The sequence below is a fragment of the Alosa pseudoharengus genome, unplaced genomic scaffold (assembly GCF_046254945.1).
Source record: "Alosa pseudoharengus isolate Yale_2024_CS ecotype anadromous, Long Island Sound unplaced genomic scaffold, YU_APseudo_1.1 YU_APseudo_1.1_scf_16, whole genome shotgun sequence".
NCBI classification, from domain to species: domain Eukaryota; kingdom Metazoa; phylum Chordata; class Actinopteri; order Clupeiformes; family Clupeidae; genus Alosa; species Alosa pseudoharengus.
The window spans coordinates 30,827,856-30,846,115 of NW_027468630.1; the positions used below are offsets into that span (position 1 = coordinate 30,827,856).

Genomic DNA, 18,260 nt, shown 5'->3' on the forward strand with positions numbered 1-18,260 from the left:
TGGCTGGATCCCGGGACAATCCTCTATTCCACTGTGCCACACACTGAAAGCTTTCTCTCAGGTGGAGAGTAACTACTATAACTACTGGTGAAGGTGTCGCTCCCAGTGCAAAGACAGCGATGTATTTTTCATAAATCAACTAAGCACCAGACAACAGGATTAGCATATTCACTCTGTGGTTCTTTTATATTTCATGTTGCATTTATATTTCATGGTGTAATCTGTTTGCTAACAAAGTGTTTACTCCACCATAATATTCTATGGAAAAAAATATTGTGACACACCTTAAGCCTTAAGACTGTTAATAATGTATAAAATGTTGCCCAGTAACTATAACATTTGGGTTGTTCTGAAGAGCTCAGTGAATTTAAATGTGGTGCTGTCATAGTATGCTACCTTTGCAAAATTATTAGAAAAATATCTTCATTGCTTTTTTCCTCTCCACTGTGAATTTCTGAACGTGTACATTTGATCCCCTTAAAAATCATTGGCTTTTTGGTGCCCATTCCCACCTGTCATTTCTGATGCATCACGTGCACCGGCATAATTGAAATAATTGACAGCTCCACTTAACCAGCAACCTTAAGATAAGAACTGAAAAATTACAGCAATGTCATCAACAAAAAACCAAAAGGCTGCCATCAGAAGTAGTTTCACTCAGGCAGGCAGTAATCCCATATCAGCTACGAAAGCTGACTGACTGTTGCAGACTCCAGAGAGATGCTCTCCTGTCACACCAACATCTCTGACAGTCTCAGTGCTGCCACCCGGGGACAGCCAGCCACCCAGACGTGTCACTCACACAGCCGTGATCTATTAGCAGATGCTCGCCACTGCCCACGCACTTCAGGCTAACCTTTCCATGACTCTCGCAGCCGTGGGAATGTGGCGGGAGTCCAGGCCCAACAGTCCTCTTTTACGGCCCGTCACGGTCCACCCCCACCCGGGACATCAGAGGGGCAAATCACAGGCTGAAATGTGGGCTGAGAAAACAGGGCTGCTGGAGACAGAGGTCTGGCCTTGTGACGTCTCAGATCAGATGGTGACGATAAATCAGCCTGTAAAAACTGAGTGGCTTCACTCTGGACCCCAGATAGTCAAGCTTAATGATGCTCGAGCTTCCACAACCATCCTCCTACATCCCAGTACATATTCACATATTTATACTTCAAAGAAAGTATTAGCCTGCCACCCTGAATGCTCCATGACAGTGGTTTTCAAAGTGGGGGCCGCGAGGGGGTGCCAGGGGGGCCTCAGCAAGTTGGAAGGAAAAATAAAAGCAACAAATAAATACATTTGAAAAATGTAAAATATACCTATTACTATGAGGGTTGTTATACAATGCCATTATAATAATTTGTTGCATATCTGAACATTATATTTTCCATGATAATTACTGGCAGTAATAGTAAAGTGATAGCTCTCTAGCAGAAAGCCCCAATGCAATTTTTACACACTGCTCCATCGCGAAGTGCTTGTGGCTAAAATAATTATTAGGATTAGCTATGTATTTTTACATTTTCCGTAGTATTGTCGATGGGTTTAATAACACATCAAGGGGGTCCTTGGCCAGAACCTAGTAGTATTTGGGGGGCCTTGTCGTGGAAAAGTTTGGGAACCCCTGCTCCATGAGATCCCTCTCAGAATGTGTTATCATTAAGCAGTCAAAAGCTGTTGTGTTATGTATGGTTTCTCTGGTGGGGACTTTGTCGAAGCCATTTATGTTGGGGCATTTCACTACACACAGAAAGAGGAGAGTCGAGTTCTGGGGGCTTTCCTTTGGCTTCCTGCCTTGACCAGTTCAATGACCAGTCAAACAGAGACGGCTTTGCACAACTCCTCCATCAATTCTCTGACCTGGAGGATAACTGGGATGATGTATTCATGTTGACCGCAGAACATCAAATAAACATGAGATTGACTTGTCACCAAGTGCTGGGAATGTAGGGGGAAATGTTGGAGATTGCAGGCCAAAATCTCAAAACATTCAAATCTATTTCTTCCAAGATATTGTAATTCCCTTGTTCAATGACCTGCAATATCAATTCAAAATAAGCTAGTGTTTGGTTTGTTTTATCTTCTTTTATAGACTACTGGTATTGATGCAGTTAAAAGGTTTAAGACAACATGGGGACACAAGAAAAAAAGGAGTGAATAAGAGATGTTAAGACACCATTATGACCATTATAGCCTAGGCTGTATCCCAATTCAATTGGAACTGGCCACTATATGTGCTGACAGAATCCCTCTAGGATAGTCTAAGAAAAAAAAAGCTTTTGGTTGGAACAACATGTCTGTTTATCCATGATCCAATCCCTATATATGGCTGTCAACATGTGCAGCAGCACAGTGAAGTGATTTGAGGGAAGCATGTTTATCTTCATCAGATTCTCTTTCTCCCCTCAGAATAAATTCAAATCTCACTTATGTTCTTTTCTACTGTGCCTGAAATAACTAAGACTAAGTTGTTTGAAGTAAAGTATTGTTGCTAGGCAACAGGCACTAGAAGCCCAACCACCAGTGTCGGGGGTCTCCGAGTTCTCTGCTAGGAGATTCAGTCATTTGTAACTGGCAGCATGATTCAAGCTGCCGGGGAGATTGCAAGCTTGTTGAAACTATGCTATTGTTATAAGAATAATTCCATGTATTTATGGTGTAATAACCATTAGGATATCATTAGGGTATAAAGAAAGGATATGTGTGTATCTGTGGAGCATTTACGTGTATAAATGTTCCTCTAACTCTTAACATAGGTAACTGTAGGCCTATTCAATTATCAAATGATGCTTTCCAGATTTGTTTAGTATTGTGTTTGTTTTCCCCCAAACAGGGCCAATTTAGCAGGCAGTGATAGCTGGGGATTTGGGTTAGAGACCACAGAGAAGACCTTTGGCCTGGTGTTCCAGTCAGAAAATAAGCCCTGGGAGCTCCCATGGAAATGACACAATGCCAAGTCTGCTGGATGAGCGACATCTAGTGATACATGAATCATGGGTAATTTGATCTCAAAATATATATTGGATGCCTAAGGCTTTGCATCATATTCCAAGTGTTTCACATATGTCTGTCAGTGGTATCAACCAGATTAAGATCTCACAACAGTTAGTATATCAATGTCAAATGACAGAAAACACTAAAAGAATTAATTCATTCATTACATTCATTCAACAGCGAAAGCAGTTCAATCTTGGGCCATTTTGCCTGACGTTGAGGTGAATTCTTAATAAAAACAAAAATCAGGTTTCTGAGTAATTAGATTAATTCTTTCCAGTAAAAATATCTATGGAAATGTTCCACAGCTCCCACACTTTGATGTCATACCTTTGACTTTTACAGACAAGGCCATAGGACAAAGTACACCTCTTGCACATGCACAAGCTTGTTTGACCAAGGACTTTGCCCCTCATAATCATTAACACTAATAACCCTTACTGACCCCCTCTACCATCTTCCTATTCCATTTGTCATAAACTGGAACATCAACCTCATCACTCCGGAACATTATCCACAGCAGGAACCCTAATCAAAAGTACACAGGACATAAAATGCAGACAAATGTATCTAACTCCATTTAATCTAATTAACACCAAGTAATCAAACAGACACTGGTCAAGGGTAAAGTGACTGTGACAATATTTATTCTTCAAGCCATTAAGTACCAGGGCAGCGTAACATGGCAGTAACCTGTTTCTCTTTCTGCGTTACCTATAGAGGGTGACTTGTGCAGTAAAATACAGCCGATCCCTTTCCTAGGTTTAGACACATAAACATAGTCAATTTACACAATGAACAGAGACTCAAGATTACACAAATAAGTGATTACAGATACAGTTAGCTCTTCCACTCCAGTGCTAGGGAGTCGCTTGGCCATCAGCGAGCCAGGGCTCAGCTGGGCACTGCTGTGGGCTCCAGACCTGGGGGGGGGGGTCGGTGGTGTGGAGAGGCGGGGTGGGGTGGGGCAGGGCAATGTGGCTGCAGCGCCAGGCTCAGGCGGTGTTCTTCTTGAAGAAATTGATGAGACCGTTGGTGGAAGAGTCATGGGAGCTCACGTCACCAGCTGCTGTCAGCTCAGGCTCGATCTTCTTGGCCAGCTGCTTGCCCAGTTCCACTCTGTCAGGGGATGGAGACAATCAGGATCACACACACACACACACACACACACACACACACACACGATCATGGAGTGATCATTTAGAAAAACTAGGCCTATTTAGAAAAGCCTTAGTGAATCCTTTTCTAACCTCTTCCTCACTTATGTTCACATGGCCCCTTGAATGTCTTTGAAATGAAAATTCTATATGTCTGATAATACTTACCCCCACTGGTCAAAACTGTTGATCTCCCACATGACTCCCTGAACAAAGATTTTGTGCTCATACATGGCTGCAAATAAAAAAGATAAATATTATTTCAACATTTGTATTGACAATAGTAATATTATATATATATATATATATATTATTGTCAACTTTCTACTTTAATTGTCTCAATATACACACAAAGATCTTCCTTAAAGTAGAGCCACCACCATATGTTATTACAGTGTTGTCAGTCAGGAGCTAGGCCATGGCTTCCGGTATCCACTCACTCACCAATGAGAGCTCCCAAGGTGTACGGACTCAGCTTCTTGAAAATGATAGAGTTGGTTGGCTTGTTGCCTTGGAATACCTAGAAAACAAAATTATTTGTTGTGAACTACTAGCGCCCTCTGCTGCCGGTCCCAATATAATGCTCATTTGGCATCCATCCCTCCAGGGGGCACCACTGCCCTTATGCATGCTCAATGACTCACTTTGTGTGGTAGCAGCTTGTCCAGCGCCTCTCCACTCAGCCCTCCGGCCTCCAGCTCAGCCTTGGCCTCATCTGTGGTCTTTCCCTTCATCAGGGCCTCAGTCTGGGCCAGGAAGTTAGCCATCAGGATCTGGGGGGGGGGGGGGGGGGGGGGGCCATAGATGAGACCAAGATGGAAGGTCAGATATTTTTTAAATGTTTTACCCGAAAACAAGAAACACTCGAGCAAAAAGTCAAATGTACGAGACAGAGAAAAAGAGGAGAGATGGCTACAGCAGCATTTCATAAATGGTTCTTCCCGAGGTACCTTGTGGTGCAGACTGTCTCTGATAGGGTGCTGGCTCTGGGCAGGAATGAGGAAGTCACAGGGAATCATGCGTGTGCCTGCAGAGGAGACAGACAGCCCGTTTCACACACACCATCAGTGAACACACAACCCACTGCACTGCATGCTTATGTTAAGCCTGTAACCCTCTGGGACAATGTGACAGGATGTGCACCTTGGTGAATAAGCTGGTAGAACGCATGCTGGCCATTGGTTCCCGGCTCTCCCCAAACAATGGGACCAGTGTGATAGTCCACCTTGGCACCATGTTTTGTGATGTACTTCCCGTTGGATTCCATATCACCCTACAAATACGGACATACAGATTTTTAAACAGAAGAGCAAACACTTTGCACACTCAACATATAGCAATGTTGAACTCAGACACTCAATATTTACAAATGGCAACAACTCCGGAAATGAACTGAACAATTTAACTTGTAAATGTTCTAAGCTAGGGACAGTTGAAGAAACTAAAGCTCCGTCACGCACGCACCTGCTGGAAGTAAGCTGCAAAGCGATGCATATACTGGTCGTATGGCAGCATGGCATGTGTCTCAGCCTGGAAGTAGTTGATGTACCAGACACCCAGGAGAGCCAGAAGGATGGGGGCATTCTTCTCCAGTGGGGCGGTGCGGAAGTGATTATCCTGCAAGGACAGACAGGCAAGAGGATGGGCAATGGGCTGCACTGGCCTCTCCAACCTATTTATGTGTAATTGGTATAACCCTGGGCTACAGCTACAGGTATCCACTTACACATGCTTTAACATGTCTTCAACATTTCATCAGTCTTGATCATGTATTTGCTATTCTAAGAAGCATTATAGTAAATGCTAATAAGAGGTACATACCATCCAGTGAGCTCCAGAGAGAAGCTTCTCAAAGTTCTCATAGCCTGAGAGAAATTGACAGACAGAAACACAAATTAGTTCTCAAGATCACTACACATCCCAATGTGCACTGTGCCTTTAAACTGATTTTGTACCTATGTGCAGGGCGATGGACAGTCCGATGGCTGACCACAGGGAGTAGCGTCCACCGACCCACTAAAATAATAACAAAAAAGACAGATTACTGCAAATGACCAACCACAATGATCAATGAAATGATGACCCAGATGTCATATCAATACTGATAAAACATCATCGAGGAAAATTAATGAAGGCCCTGCAGCTGAGACCCGAGTGGACAGAATGCTTGTAAAAGCCTTTCTTCACTTCAGAGGCATGACCACAAGTAACTAATGGTTTGTGACAGGAAGCTGTGCGCAGACTTACAATGCAACATGTCTGCCCCCAGAGGGAGCCCCAGGCTCTAAAACTAGACCGAGCGAGCTGATAAACTATTTTTATTATCATTTCTATGTGGCCTTAAACAGACAATGCTATTAAAATTAACCTATCCAACATCAGATTAATATAATATATTAGCTCATTTTGCATTTGTTTGCAGAACGCTGATTATTTATCTCTACCAAGTTTAGAACCAAGTTAAGAGTCCTTAATTAACTGAGGCCTTAATTCTTGAATTTCTGTCAAATATTGCACATTTCCAACATTATTTATCTAAACTAAAAAGATGAGTAAGAAAAATATGCAAAAAACTGTATTAAAATGGCTGCTTAGTTTGTCTCTGAAGACACATCAAGGCACACATGTGGATTTCCGACCTTTGATGAGACCTTTCCAGTGACCTCCAGCAGAGATAAGGTCAAGGATACATATAACATACAAGACCGGCTTCTGATTACCCAGCAGCTGCTATTCTTTGAGTCCAGCCACCTACTTCACAGGTCAAAAGACTATGCTGTATTTTTAGCCTCTGCCTCAGCCCTCATCAAAGTTCAAGGGTGACGGAGGAGCACTGAGTGCTCCTCATCATGCTCTCGATAGCAGCCGGCTATGGAGAGAGCTGGAGCCTGATCTGGGCTGCAGTCTTTCCAGAGTCTGCTGCAATTGGAGACCATAATCTGGACACTTACATCCCAAAACTCGAACATGTTGTTGGTGTCAATGCCGAAGTCCTTCACTTTGGGCTGCAAAAGACCAGGAAGCACAGCAATAAGATACAAAAAGGCTTTGGTTTATACAAATTAAATAGCAAAATCTCCTTTTATAATTTTTAGAAACAGGATGGGCACACTTACTGCATTGGTAGAGAGAGCGACAAAGTGCTTGGCCACAGCAGAAGGCTGGTAATGGATAAGAGTAAAGTTGAAAGAATGTTTTCACCACACATTTATTTCAATGTATGTGCATATATTCGATTCAATAACATAGGAAACTCACATCATTTGCGGATTTAAGGAACCATTCTTTGGCAGACTCAGCATTGGTGATGGTCTCTTGGGTGGTGAATGTCTGCACAAAGAAAATGGTAATACATTTGCCATCAAGGCCAACCGTCTGTTTTCAGAGCCTTCCAGACTCCATTCTAGACTGTATTCACTATGAGGGTGTAATACGGCAGGACCCAGCATGCAGCCATGCGGAAGCAACAGATTCCTTTGTTTAAATGGAATCTTCCATTTTATAGAGCAAATGTGGCACAGGCTGAATGGAAACTTCCACTGTGAGACGTGCTTTTCAAAGCTAAAAAGTGATTCAAGTCATTGCAAATTCCACAGGGAATTCAAGATGTATTCTAGCATAAATCTGTTAAATTAAGTTTTAGTGGAAAGTACAAAATGAAGCTGCAACCTACACCAATCCACCTTTTAAAAAGCAAAACTGAAATCCGAGTAATGTGGGAAAATAGGAGGAAGTGCTCCACTTCAAACTTCAACTGTGCAAGAACTCACTATGCAATGTGTTTGTGAATACTCAAGTATGTCAACAATAACAAAAAGATTATGAATTGTGATGATACACACAATATTTTAATGTTATAAATACTGTTGCTCACATATATTGTTGCTGCTTGTTAGTTGAATCCATATTATGTGTTTTTATAAACGAATAGATTATTTTGTTGCTATATGATAATGCAAATAACCGATAAACATACTTGTCCCTCTCACTAGCTATCCAGGCTATTCAAGAAGTTGTGTTGCCTCCATAAAAATACAAACAGCTTGCACTGCAAGACATGTCCAATATATTGCTGAAAAACAGTGTGCCACAGTTGTTAGGTAAGTTTGTTGGATGTCAGCCAGTTAGCTTGCTGGTCTTAAGACATACTCTCCATGGTGCAAACTTATGCACTGTTGACAAAACACAAAGCACAATGGGTCCTCTTAAATAAGCAGGTTTTGTCAGCTTCTGTGACAATAGGGAGATGCCATCTTTAAATCTTTTGGCTCTTGTTCCTCTGAGACATGTACTTCCTACTTCCTTAACATGTTTGTCACCAAATGTTGTCTGTAAAAAGAGGTCTAGTACCTTGGAAGCGACGATGAACAAGGTGGTCTCTGCATTGAGCTCAGCCAGGGTCTTTGCAATGTGGGTGCCATCGATGTTGGAGACGAACCACACACGGGGTCCACCTTTAGAGTAGGGCTTCAGAGCCTCAGTGACCATCAATGGGCCCTATTGCAGAACATATTTTCATTTAGAAAAGAGACCTCAACACCACCATCACTACTACTACTAGGTAATGGTCATTTGTATGCAACTAGTACTGCTGCTACTACTACTGCTGCTACTATAGAAAATACTATAGAGCTCTTAATGACAAAAACTTTCTTACCAGATCAGATCCACCAATGCCTACATTGACCACATCTGTGATGGCCTTTCCGGTGTAGCCCTTCCATTCACCGCTGCGCACTTTCTGCAGCAGAAAAGACAGACAGACAATGAGAAACCTCCACTGGCATCTTGACTCTACAGATTCCTGAGGTAGCTTTGTGTAATCCCAGTTCCAACGCTCATACTCACATGACAGAAGCCCTTCATCTTCTCCAGCACTTTGTTCACCTCAGGCATCACATCACTGCCCCCGACCTGGATGGCGGTGTTGGAGCGGTTCCTCAGGGCAATGTGGAGCACTGCACGGTTCTACACACATGGGGAGGAGATGTCTGTTAGCTTCGCTTCACTTTGTGAGTGGCAGGCTATATACGCTATCTATTTGAGGCTATTGTTTTTCCTTAACCAATAGAGGAATCACTAGGGAATCAATATTCCAAATAGTTCTTGTAACCCTCAACTTGTCACCATTTACAAATGATAAAGGGTCAATTCTGTTTGGAAAAATTCCATTCTGATATACTGTCAATGTTCAGTCCCACCTTCACAAACAATACTCAAACACTGTAGATAATTTCAGTGGGAATATGGTACAGAAGATAATGGCAAATGAGAACTTATTCCCCTTTGTAACCGTAATCTGCCTTGATCTTTGCATCAGAGTTTGTAGTGCCAAGATATTCACCTCAGTGAAGTTGATCTTCTCTCCAGCGAACATCTTATCTCTGGCAGCCTCCACGCCTCTGGACTTGGCCTATAAGAGATCACAAAATGATAACATAGAAAGATGTTAACAATACTGTTAGGTTACATCAGGCTAAAATGTGTTTTGGAATCAACCACAGCTGCCTGTTACCTAGGGGTCTGCTATGGTTAACTATCCAAAAAATCACACACCCAAATACAGGAAAATAAATACTCTTCCTAACCCCACTAAATGGAATGGCACATTTTAGGGAGTAGGCTGTTACAGACCCTGGCTAGAACTTAGTCAGAAAACCACAAAAACAAACCCCCTAAAAACAGTTCTATGAGTCCTGTCGTCCCCCTACATTTTAGGGCATACATTTAACCAATATTCACAGAGTGATTACCAGTTCCACCAGCATTGCCATGACTTCCTCATTGATGAGATTCTTGGAGTAATCAAGAAGGATGTCTCCATCTTCTGTGTTTAATGTCAGGCTATTGACACATATAACGAAATGGAAGACAATTAGCTTTTTATATAGGAAATACATACGAATCTGTTTTAGTAGCCAGCTATTCTCGCTGTCTGATACCGACAGGGAAAGACTCAACTATGTGTGCACAAAGGACATCATGTTCATGCACCTTGCGGGCCGCATTGGGAGAGGCGTGGAGGCTGCAGGATACGGCCTTCCTAGAAAGGCGATGTGCTATGTGCTTTAATCTCACACTTTCAGCACAGGTGCAATCGTATAGGATAAGATGTGCGCGTATGCACGTAGGGCATGTGCACTGGATCAATAGGGAGCTTATAATAAACCAGGATTTACTTCTGCACTTCACAAAACAGAACAAACGTGACACGTACACTTTCTTTTTAACCAATCAATTTGCTCTATATGGCTACATTTGTGAGTGCAATAATTATATAGATCGATCAACATCACACTTGTTACAGGGACGTGGAGACAGGATGTGTAGCCTACGTGACTGCCGGGAGCATGTAACAATTGAGTCCATGCGCAGATCTTAGTCCATGAGTCATCCAAGTCAAACATAGGGAAATATGGACGTAATTATCAACACCATTTTCAAATATGTATCTGACAATAGAAAACATAAATTAGGCTGATTTACAAACTGGAGAGGCTAGTCCAGAGTAATGACAACGAGTTGCATAATACTGATCACGCGTCAGATGGTAGGCTACAAACCTTCAGTCCCCGCCCCTTACACACTCACTCAATGACATTTTTTACATTTCAGATATCATTGAACTGAAATACTCAACCCATCATGACTTAGCTGTATCAGTTTGTTTAGAAACGGCGCCGTTTACCTGTGCTTGCTGAACCTGTCCTTGTCAGCTTCGAACATTTTCCTCATATTGAGGTTCCCAGCATTGGACTTGTACCATTGCTCGAGTTTCTTGTAGCTGGCATCACTAGAGAGTCCCATTCTGTCTGATGTTCGGTTTGTTCCTGTCTACTTGCCGACCCTGGCTGACTGAAATAGATGCAAGTGTAAAGAATGATTTTGAAGGGCAATTCCGCTATTGCCTTCCGCAACAGACTCGTATGCTCTTCCAATCGTTGGGCACCAGAATGCTCCTCCTACAGTGACGATAAAGGAACCACAGGGTCCATGCGCAAACCCGTAGTCCTGTCCAACGCGATTAAATATCTAAAAAACGTTCTCTTTCACTGTGAATTTGCCCACGAGGAAAGGTGCATTAGAGTTTTATTATCATTAGCTCATCATTCAAAAGAATCATGAAAGTTGTAAAGATGTTTTTTCTATTTTTTTCACAGAGCTCCCAGCTTAGCTAGGCCTGATGCTTCTTAAATTATTTTTACAATGGGGAACTTATTGGCCTTAACTTGAAATAAAGTTGTATAATTCTAAATCCTTATCTGTCCTTATCTTGTGCGCATCTTTTTTTTTTTTATTTGGTCAGTAGCCTACATCACCTCCAGGCTACAACATGGTAGGCTAAAGCCCTCTAGCGCCTGTGTGTTATATTGCAAACAGGCCACCAATACGATAAATGAAATAGAATATTTGGAACATTTGCTGTTGTTTTATATTATTTACAAATATAGGCTACAATGTATATGACTGCATGCTGTATGATTAGCCTACATGAAAACTAACTACATTAATACAGATTTACTAGCCTAATGCAGGATTGTTAAATTTAATGATTCGATGAAATTACAGGCTATTGATACATTAGGCTGCAGTGCATAGCGGTTAAGTAGGACAAGAGTTTGTATTGTCAGTGTTTTACAAAACATATGTTGCTATGGAAGTGGATTGCAAATAACCATTAACTGCACAGACACGTTTTTTCCTGCTTGTAAGACAATTTAATTTACATGTAGGCCTAATGTCAATAAATATCAGCTGAAAGCATGAGCTCTTTCGGTGTTATTTCTAGGACAAAGTGTTGATCTTTGATGGTTTTAGTTAAGTAATGATCATGTGCAACAAAGTTGTAAAAGCATACCTCTGAATTCTGTCTTATGATCAGGTATATGTTATACCTTCTTTGGAATGTAGAGATTGTTTCTTAATTAATGTAGACCTGGGTACCAGGTAGTATAACATCATTACCATGGGGATGAGGCCTCTTGGCTCCATCTTCAGCCAGTATTAGGCCACAACCCAGGCTATGCACACTCCTTGACATTAGTGTCAAACACTGGTTTATTATTAGTGTGCTGAGTCACAATGACCGTGTCAGAAGATTCTGTAAATCTTTGTGCAATATGGTAATGCCCAGTGTGTGACCATGCGAGACAGCAGCCGTGTCCTCTAAATCTTTAGGTGAAGATGCGGTAACCTGGACCTCGGGGAAGGGAAGAAGCTGGGGTACACACCCTGGTGACAACAGAACAGAACACGTAATATGGCCTCTTCAGCAACAACTAAAAGTGTTGGTATAAATAGATAAATAGTTTAGATTAAAGACGGAAAGGACGTCTTGTTCAGATTGAATAATAATCTAGGCTATATGATGCTCAATAGCAAAACACTGGAATGAATTGGGGTTTCGGCAAGCAGAAGGGGGACAAACACCTCCTTGAGGTAATTTGGAGCTACGCCAATTAAGGCTGAGTGGCTTAGTTTTATCTGCACTGTCTTTGATAGGGATACGGCGGATTTAGTAATGTGCAAAACACTGAACTGTGCAGCATTATTTGTAAATGAGCATACTGACATTCCAAATCTACAAGTCATAGTTATTTGCACACAAACCAGAATCACACCCCACTTGTGGAAGCAAATAACACCGGTTGTTCTGCTCTGGGTGAAACAATGATTCATTTTTTACATTACATGTGGCTGACGCATTTTTAGCCAAAGCGACTAACATGGTAAACAGTTTAAGTTTTAAAGCAATTCAACAATTTTAGTACAATTGAAAAAACAGTAGAGTACAGTAAGATTAAGTGAATCAGTGAGTGCTGTTTTGAACAGTTACGTGTCAGTTCAAGACGGCTGGTAAGTGCTAGCAAGACTTGTTGTTAAGTGGTGCTATGTTCTCTAGAGAGCTGGGTCTTCGGGAGTTTAATGAAAATGGAGGGATGTCCCTGCCTTGTAGGAACTGGCAGTGTGTTCCACCAACGAGGAACAACCGATTAGAAAAGTTTGGATTGGCCTGAGCGTACCGGTGGTAGAGCTAAACGTCGTTTGTCTGAGGAGCGCAGCGGTCTAGAGGTAGCGTAGCCTATGTCTGTATGAGGGCATTCAAGTAGGCGGGAGCAGAACCGGAGACTAATTTGTAGGCGTTAGAGCCTTGAATTTGATGCGGGCCGCCATAGGTAGCCAGTGTAGCTGGATGAGCAGCGGGGTAACGTGCCCTTTTGGGTTGGTTGTAGACCAGGCGCGTAGTGACAGCAGTTGAGTAGCCATGTTAAATGAAATGCTTGATTGTAACTAAAGGTTGGCCCCATGTTTTTTGGCTTAACAGTTTGGACATGCTGCCTCCATAGTTTATGCAACTATAATGCACTTGTAACCAGACACCTCATTTTCAAGATGGTCATGGTTCAGAAAAAAATAAAGTTTGTAACAAAGCTACCAGATGTAATGAAACTGAACTCAGGTTGACAATTAAGAGCACCGAGTGGCAGAAGAACTTTCATTTACACACACAATAATTGAGGGCATAGCTTATTCCAAACAAATAAGTTTAAAATAATTACTTTATTTGGCTACATTCAAAATGACGTAACTAATATATAACTTAATAAATAAATGAAAAGCACAAATAACCTAAAAAGCACAAAAAGTAATTATATAGTCTTCACTTTGTTGCAAAAGTGGTTTATCAAATCCTGAAAATAAGAAAAGGAAATTAGTATTTTTAACACTTCAAAATTCACAAATTTACTTTTGACAGTTAATGATTTACCCGTAATCTCTCCATATGGATAATTGCTACATCGTCCACCTTCGCCAAGTTGAAGTCATCTTTAGTTTCTTCACTTAGCAAAAGTGTCTGTAAAACAAATACAAGATATGAGACATGTTCTTTGATTAGCCTACTCTTACTGGGTAAAAAGGCATGTTACCTCTCCTTGTGAAGTTGTGATAACTGCTACATTGCTGGGAAGAACTTTGCCAATTGACAAATCGTCGCTGATTGATCGTGTAATAGACCTGGTAATACAGTAGGAAGTCTTATATTGCAGTCATATCCAAAATGAGGTCTGTGTTCTCATGTGAAAAAGTATTGAGGCTTTTACCTGATGGCTTTGGGCCGAGACTGGTCACCGAGATTGGCAAAACGGGACTGAGTTCTTTTTGCACTTGCAGTGGTAGCACACCTCGATGGAGAAGAATAAAGTTAAACCAGCAAATTGTGGATGGCATGTCCACTCTACCAGTTATACATCCTGCTTCACCTCTACAAATGCTCATACATCACATTTCATTCCTACCTACACTACTGGTCAAAAGTTTGGGGTCACTTAGAAATGTTCTCATTTTTAAAAGGAAAGCGCTGTTTTTTTCAATGAAGATAACATAACAAACTAGACTATTTCTAATTAATTTAATGTGGTGAATGAATCTACATGTACAGAGGCCCGTTTCCAGCAACAATCACTCCTGTGTTCTAATGGTACATCATGTTAGCTAATCGTGTTAAAAGGCTAATTGATGATTAGAAAAGCCTTGTGCAATCATGTTAGCACAGCTGAAAACTGTTATGCTGATTAGAGAAGCTATACAACTGGCCTTCCTTTTAGCTAGTTGAGTATCTGGAGCACCAGAAATGAAGGCTATTCCATGTGTGAAATTGCCAAGAAACTGAAGATTCCCTACAAGCGTGTGTACTATTTATTCTCTTCAGAGAACAGCACAAACAGGCTCTAACCAGAATAGAAAGAGAAGTGGGAGGCCCCGTGCTCAACTAAGCAAGAGGACAAGTACATTAGTCTCTCGTTTGAGAAAGACACCTCACAACTGGCAGCTTTGTTAAATGGTACCCACAAAACGGCAGTCTCAACATCCACAGTGAAGAGGCAACTCTGGGATGCTGGCCTTCTAAAAAGTGATATCTGAGACCAATGAAAGGAAAAGATTAAGATGGACAAAAGAACAGACATTGGGGGGGGGGGGGTTAAGTGTTCTGACGAATCTAAGTTTGCGGTGTTTGGATCAGAGAAGAACATGCGAGAGACGCAGAACAAGTGAAGATGCTGGAGGAGTGCCTGACGCCATCTGTCAAGCATGGTGGAGGTAATGTGATGGTCTGGGGCTGCTTTGGTGCTGGTAAAGTGGGAGAATTCTACATTATACATATCTCCATTTTGTACCATGCCAGACAGCACTTGATTGGAACCAATTTCCTCCTACAACACAGGACAATTACCCAAAGCACACCTCCAAACTATGCAAGAACTATTAAGAAGCAGTCCGCTGGTCTGTAATGGAGTGGGAGCAACTTGACCGTATGGTACGCAAGTGCCCAGCAAGCTAATCCAACTTGTGGGAGGTGCTTCAGGAAGCATGGAGTGAAATGTTTTCAGATTACCTCAAATTGACAGCTAGAATGCCAAAAGGAGAATTTTGACTGAAGGACAATTATTTCAAATAAAAATCATTATTTCTAACCTTGTCAATGTCTTGACTATATTTCCCTCTTCATTTTGCAACTTAGTTTTTTTGTTTTATGAATAAAAGTGAGTTTTCATGGAAAACATCAAAAAATTGTCTGGGTGACCACAACATTTTGAACAGTGGTGTATACACAATGCACACAGTTGCTTGCACAATCACTATGTATTGTATCTTCTGTACAAAGTGTGTGTGATGCATCTATTTATTAATATTTATATAAATAATCATTTCATTATATGTATATTGTCTGTTGTATTTTGTCCATGTTATTTACATGTTCTCCATTTATTCTCTGCACTGCTGGTGTGACCAGTATTAGCTCACTTGGGCAAATAAATCAGATTCTGATTGGAATTAGGAATAGCAGGCTAGAATAGCCTACCTCAGAGGTCTTCCATCACTGACATCCATGGACCTGGTCTTGCCCCTCCTTTTCTGCAATACAACAACAAAAATCATGTTTTAACCTACCAGTAAGCCCTAGATGATGTGAAACACAGCCAAAGATTACACAAACCTCGGGTCCACCTGTTGCCCTTTTGTTTTGTGTGGTTTTCAGTGTGGCTGCTTCACTCATAGCTGCAATATATAGAGCAATTAATGTTAAACACAGCTAATAGAGGGTACAATCTAAGGCAGCAAACTTTAAATATACTTGCCTTTTTTGGAAGGTTTTCTAGTGAGAGGTTTAAGTATCTCAGGAGACTGTGCCTGGAATTGAAATGTGAACATTTTACCTTCATCGCCAGATGGCAGCACATAGTCAATATTATTTAACACCTACCCCGACAGCAATTGTGACCTCTCCAACAGGATCGTCGTCAGCTGAAACTTATAAAGTATAAACAACTTACAATATAAAAATGCTTACAAAAACAGTAATTTTACAAAGACGCTTGCATTATCGAAACATTATTTATGGACTCCATACCTAATACGTCCTTTAGTAATGTATTCAAAAGAGACTGTGGCGACTTCATGATTAAAACTTTAAATGCCCGGTCGACAGTCGCCAACAACTGCTGCAGATTTGATTCCATTTCATTCAGTCGAGCTTGTGCTATTGGAAAAGAAGGGCGACATGAAGTAGGCCAGTCTTTTCAGACAAGTTAATGTAGGCCTAATAGCTTTTTTCCCTTTTTAAACAACTTCTCAAGACACACCTTCCTTTTCAAATTGCTGAATAAATAACTCCTTTTTCCTTTGAAGCATCATACTTCTTTGCTCTTTGCTTGGCTGGCCTTCTTCTTGGCCATCCGAACTCTGGCTACCTTTTCGCGTTCGTCTCTGAGGCATAGTCTCGCCGTGGCACATGACAATTTTCTACTTTGGTAGTGATGCACATATGCGGCTGCTTAGAGATTTATACAGCAAATCCTCCCTGTTGGTGCATACAATGGACTGCAGGTGTGCGGCGTGCTCGCCAGATAATCAATTAGGCTTAATCAACTTTAAGTGATGGGTCATGGACCCAAAAGATATATTAGGCCGACTGAACAATATCCTACCATTTTGAAGTGTAGCCATGGCTTGATTGTTCTTTTCTCGTGCATTTCTACAACTTCCACTTTACTACATCTTAAAGAGAAATATGTTTATTTTAGGCGAGCTTTTACAACACATTGTACACCACAAAACGTTTCCAACCTATCTGACATCCAATCAGTGTAGTCGGTGGTCTCCCAGCTCCATAAAATATTCCCCTCTAAACCTCTCAGATGGTTTCATGAAATCTCACTGAAAATCAAATGAGTGAAAGGTCCAAGAACCAACTTTTTTCCTCATATAAACTACTCCAATCTCATTTTATGAGATTACGGAATACATGCCCTATAATGTATTTTTGTAAAATTGAGTAAGTAACATATTTTGAATAGGCCTACTTTGGATTACATGAACGTTGTATTATCTTTTATTAGCAGTGGATGAAACAGTTATGTGAGGTTATACTCAATTGCCCTAATGTGGGACACTGCCTAATGTGGGACGGCTAGCTCCAGTGGGTGTGACTCTTCCTTAAACTAATGAATATCAGTGAAACTATGGGAAAACCAAAGCTGTAGAGTCCTGTTATCAAAATTGGATGTGGATTTAATGTGTCGCCCTCACATTGTAGCTAATATAGTCTACTACAGAAGTCCAAAAAGCACAAAATGTCCCAAAGTTTGTATGACTTATACTGTCAACAACCCACAATCGGCTTTACAGTAAGGATGAATTGATATACAGTATATATGTACCGTATATGTGTCATGAAACAGTGTTAAAGAAGAACAGATATGTTTTGTCTGCACATAAACTAAAGGGCTACCACATCCCAAACAAAGTAGTTTAAATAAATAAATTCAACAGTGCATGCAAACAAGCCTTTTTGCAGAACACTGTCAAGAAACAAGAACCTATAATGCCCCTAAAACATGCTGGCTGGATATAGGCCTATTGGCCTACAACAAAACATATTTTTCATTCTACATTCCCTGAGAGGTTTTTCATTTTGATCATCAACATAAACAGAGGGAAAGCTAAAGGAGCCACCGGAGATACATAGGCTATATGGTGTCGTATGGTTAAAAAGATTTTAATTTCAGTTTGAAAAGGCATGGCATATCAATTGTAACTGTATTTTGAATA

The 18,260-nt window shown here is 41.1% G+C and overlaps 2 protein-coding genes across 2 annotated transcripts; both read right to left on the reverse strand.

Annotated features, from left to right (window-relative positions):
* Positions 1-3,611: 3,611 nt before the first annotated feature.
* On the reverse strand, positions 3,612-11,081 carry gpib (glucose-6-phosphate isomerase b). The gene is made up of 18 exons (XM_076287709.1): positions 10,837-11,081; positions 9,902-9,992; positions 9,493-9,561; positions 8,997-9,116; positions 8,806-8,889; positions 8,499-8,645; positions 7,407-7,478; positions 7,265-7,309; positions 7,100-7,153; positions 6,104-6,164; positions 5,970-6,013; positions 5,613-5,765; positions 5,292-5,421; positions 5,099-5,175; positions 4,793-4,921; positions 4,593-4,668; positions 4,317-4,383; positions 3,612-4,110 (listed from the first exon to the last, which is right to left on the reverse strand). Exons 1-18 carry the CDS (start codon positions 10,953-10,955, stop codon positions 3,987-3,989), a joined length of 1,662 nt encoding a protein of 553 aa, XP_076143824.1. The 5' UTR covers positions 10,956-11,081; the 3' UTR covers positions 3,612-3,986.
* Positions 11,082-13,744: 2,663 nt separating this feature from the next.
* Positions 13,745-16,925, reverse strand: cdca9 (cell division cycle associated 9). The gene is given in 8 exon segments (XM_076286627.1): positions 13,745-13,840; positions 13,918-14,053; positions 14,055-14,165; positions 14,252-14,332; positions 16,285-16,340; positions 16,414-16,454; positions 16,561-16,689; positions 16,793-16,925. Coding segments are annotated over 8 exon segments (729 nt in total). The 3' UTR covers positions 13,745-13,798.
* Between the last annotated feature and the right edge of the window lie 1,335 nt (positions 16,926-18,260).